We start from the raw sequence: 4204 nt of genomic DNA on the forward strand, positions 1-4204 counted from the left end.
TTAGCTGCCGCCCTTGCTGCTGCAGGGAACGGGTTTATTGCCGCGAGCAGGCGCCTCTCCGTGAAAAGCACAATCAAATGGCAAGCTCTGAACATGCCTCTGTCCTCTCCACCTGGAAATAAATGCACCATCCAGGACACCTGGCTGTGGGGAAGGAAGCACACGGGCTTCGCGGCTCTTAAGTAGCCGTCCCCGCCCGGCCGCTACCTTGGCTTCTCCTGCCGGTTCTTTAACGCCGCACAAACCCGTTAATTAAAGAGATCCCTCTGATTGGGCGGCTGGTGAATCCCAGCGGGCCCCTCTCTGTAATATAACGGGCGGCTGGGAAAGGCGATGATTCATCTCCCGCCCCCAGCCAGGGCACAGCGCGGTGCCAGCCAGCACCTGAACGAGACGCAGCCAGCCAGGGCGCGCACACCCCCCCGGGGGGCGCAAACCCGCGATCCCAGGGGGGCGCAGGCCGAGACCCGACAGGGGCGCAGACCCCGCGATCCACCAGGGCGCAGGAGGGGGCGCGGCGCAGCGCAGGAGGGGCGCAGACCCCAGCGCGGGACGCGGGGGGAAGGCGCAGGCAAAGTGCCCCGTGCGCCCATGAGTGTCGCCCAGGGAGCCGAGCTCTTCCCGGGCTCCGGGGACCTGCCCGAGAAGGCGATGGCCGAGCTGAAGTCCCTGGGCAGCGACCCCTACCTGGCCCTGGCTCAGAGCTACGGCCAGTCCGCCTTCGCCTACGGCCCGGGGCGCGGCGCGGCGGAGAGCCCGCGGGGCTACGCGGGCGGCGGCGGGGCTTTCCACCCCGCCCCGCTGGGCAAGGCGGCGGAGAGCAGCGGCGAGCAGAGCGGGGACGAGGAGGACGCCTTCGAGCCGGCCAAGGGGAGCCCGGCGTACGAGCGGGAGGGCAAGCTCCAGGCGGGCGCCCTGGGGAAGAAGCCCAAAGAGCCGCGCTCGCTGCGGCTCAGCATCAACGCCCGGGAGCGCCGGAGGATGCACGACCTGAACGACGCGCTGGACGGGCTGCGCTCGGTCATCCCCTACGCCCACAGCCCCTCGGTGAGGAAACTCTCCAAAATCGCCACCCTGCTGCTGGCCAAGAACTACATCCTCATGCAGGCGCAGGCTCTGGAGGAGATGAGGCGGCTAGTGGCCTATCTGAACCAAGGGCAGCCCCTCAGCACTCCTCTCCCCGCCACACTGAACCCCTTCGGACAGTCAGCTGTGTACCCCTTCTCTGGCACAGCCCTGCCCAGCTGCCCTGAGAAATGCACTGCCTTCCCTGGGACAGCCTCCACCCTCTGCAAACACTGTAATGATAAGCCTTGATTTCTTTTGCCTGTCAGCTTTTCTTTCCACTCCATCAGCCCTGGCTTCCAACCATCAGTTAAGTTTCTTGTTTTCTTTTGTATTTTACTATTTCATTTGCGCTCTCATTGGGAAATATTTGAAAGCTGTTTGGACTAAACAACCCTGCTGTTTTAAAGTTCACTTAGCTAAAAATTCTGTAAAATGCTCCCCACCCCTCCCTGGTTTTTAGTGCAATCATGCTGCTTGCAACTTTCTGTAGTGTTTTTTATTTTATTTTCTTCCCAGACTGTTAATGGATTAACTTTGAGCATAACTTTTGCCTATCAACTTGCTTTGGCCCACAAAGTTGCTTGGTCTGTTTAAACGAAGTTTTTAAAACACACCCGTACACAGAGAAAAAATCTGCAAATGGAAATCTCAGTGAGTTTTCTTTGGATTGATCAACCTGGGTAAAAACTATGCAATGTTTTCAGAATGCAAAATCACTCATCCAAAAAAAGGGGGAAATTAATCTAACAGAGCCCACGAATTAAACTAAAATGCCATCTGATCAGCTCTCAGGTGTTTTTTGTGGTGTCGGTAAAACCATGGAAGCTTTACAATTATATGAGGTTTCTTTTCAAGTTAAGAACCCATTCTTGGGCTGACAGAAGTCTTTTGATTGTACACTGTTGCCTGCTTTTCTGCCTGTTTCTCAACTTGTTTGGGTTTTCCAGATTTTTTCAAAGTCATTGCTCATCTTTGGTAAACAAACCATAAAATCACTCAACGTATTTAAATGTATTTATTACGAATAAAAGACGTGAATAACCACTTACTCTGTCCTCCATCTCTCTGAACCAGTTGGCAGTCTAAGCAAAATAAATGATAAGGTCAATGTAAGGTGTAAAGAAACATCATTTGGATTAGACTGGTGCAAGTTAGGTGAGTGAGTCAGTTTTTCAAAAAAAAAAAAAACTATTGGATAACTCCATTTCAATATACTTGTCCCATAAGTCTTGAAGCGGGGGGAGTAATTTACTCCTGTCATTTAAAGTGAAATAGTCTGGGGACAGGTTGGTTTGAGTTTGTGCATTTGGATACTTGACTCAAATACTTTGTCCTCAAAGCTGCAGCTTTATTAGAAGGGGATACCTTGGCAGTTATTTTTGTAAGAGTGTAATGCTGAGAACAAAATAAAACTTGCCAGAGAAGACTATAAAGGATTGTTTGAAATCACTGCTATTCTATTTGCTTGGTTCTCTATTGTATCTGCAAATCCTAATCCCATATTATGTCAGAAGCTTGGCCCACTGTGATCACTAAACCAAAAGCTCTCTCCAAGTCTGTGTCACATTGGTGCAAGTTACCAAGTCAACGCTGCAGCTAGTCCCTTAATTGTTGGGATTTTTTTTAATGCCGTGATGCCTTGTATGCTTCACAAATCATTATATAATAATAATGGAGATGCATTCTGTGATTTGTGTTCAGACAGGAATACCCACCACCCAATGTCAGAGTGACCACGTAAACTGGTACAGTAGCAGCCTGAGGGGCTAGACCTGTCCATGGTCATTTGTGTTAGGAATGGGGTGTAACTATTTAGGGTTATTAAACCAATTTCCATGGCTGTCGCCAGTGTTATGCTAATTTGGAAAGGACTGCAGTCCCTCTAAAGCAGCTTGTCTGTAGTATTTAATTTTAATTAATACATTTCCAAAAGACTTTTTTGTATTTGCAAAATGAAGTGTGTGATTAAGCCTCATTCATACAGACATATGCTTAAAACTGGTTTCTACTCATTTCCATTTTTATTTCTTCATCCCTCCTTGGTTTTTGTTTTTTTTTTTTTCCCCAGAAGACCAGTTTATCTGTTTTTATGTGTCAGGACAAAGAGAAAGATGAGACTCAAAAGTATGTTTAAAACACTTCTGACAAAACTAAAGGCAAGAAGAACCACTGCTGAAGCAAAAATGACTGGGAAATGGAGAGATCATTTTAAATTCTGCAGACTCAGTCAGTGCCAGAAATGATTTTTAACAAAGATTCAATTTTAACACTAAAGCATGATTTTATGATAAACATTTATTTAATTCTATCTGAAAGTGCTGGAAATGGAGCCTTTGGAGTTATTTAAATGCAGAATAGTTAAGTTTCCACTCCTATTAAAATAGCTATAGAATAAAATATTTAAGTTTCATATTAAAAACAACTTTGTTTGATTCAGAGACCATCATTAATAATGATGGGGTTTATAATTGCTTCTTATTCTGATAATTATGACAGAAAAGACTTCTGTAACTGCATAGCTTAGGGAAGTCTCCATGGATATAAGGTGTATTGTAGAACAGTGCCTTTGGATATAACTTTTCTCTCACTTTTCCAGTAGAAAAATGTTTCCTTATTTTGTCATATCCATCCTCAGATTAAAATATCCACTTTCTAAGGGACCTTTAGATGCTCAAACCAATTTTGAATTAAATACTCTCATACCCAGTAGGATTAAAAATGGAATTTCAGACACAGAAGATAAAGGAAATAATACGGAAACGTGGCAAGGTTACAGTATCTAAGTACTTTTTAAAAGCTGGAAATTCAAAAACAGAAGTGTAGAATTCACCACAGTAATGTTAAAATAACCTCTAAGACACGACTAAATATACATCAAGAAAGGTGAGCTTTATAATTTAGAAGTAGAGAAAATCGATTTATTTCCTTTTACTTTCCTGCATATAGAACCAGTCTAGCATTTAACTAGAACAGAGTAAATCATAACTATGTAATGGATAATCTGAAAGCTAGGCACTAGGATAAATTGTTTCCATCTAACTGTGTCTGCAGTACTTACAAACTTTTAAACAGGCAAGCAACTGGAAGCAACACATTATTGAACCCTTTTTCTGTTTTCTTGTTAACCAGAAGGTGT

General features: G+C 45.3%; 1 protein-coding gene across 1 annotated transcript; it reads left to right on the plus strand.

The window, feature by feature from the left end:
• The first annotated feature begins 263 nt into the window (after nucleotides 1-263).
• On the plus strand, nucleotides 264-3326 carry BHLHE23 (basic helix-loop-helix family member e23). The gene is given in 4 exon segments (XM_007072769.3): nucleotides 264-1300; nucleotides 2143-2223; nucleotides 3137-3175; nucleotides 3178-3326. Coding segments are annotated over 4 exon segments (1221 nt in total). The 5' UTR covers nucleotides 264-333; the 3' UTR covers nucleotides 3312-3326.
• The last annotated feature ends 878 nt before the right edge of the window (nucleotides 3327-4204 follow it).

The sequence above is a fragment of the Chelonia mydas genome, chromosome 13 (assembly GCF_015237465.2).
Source record: "Chelonia mydas isolate rCheMyd1 chromosome 13, rCheMyd1.pri.v2, whole genome shotgun sequence".
In the NCBI taxonomy this organism is placed as follows: domain Eukaryota; kingdom Metazoa; phylum Chordata; order Testudines; family Cheloniidae; genus Chelonia; species Chelonia mydas.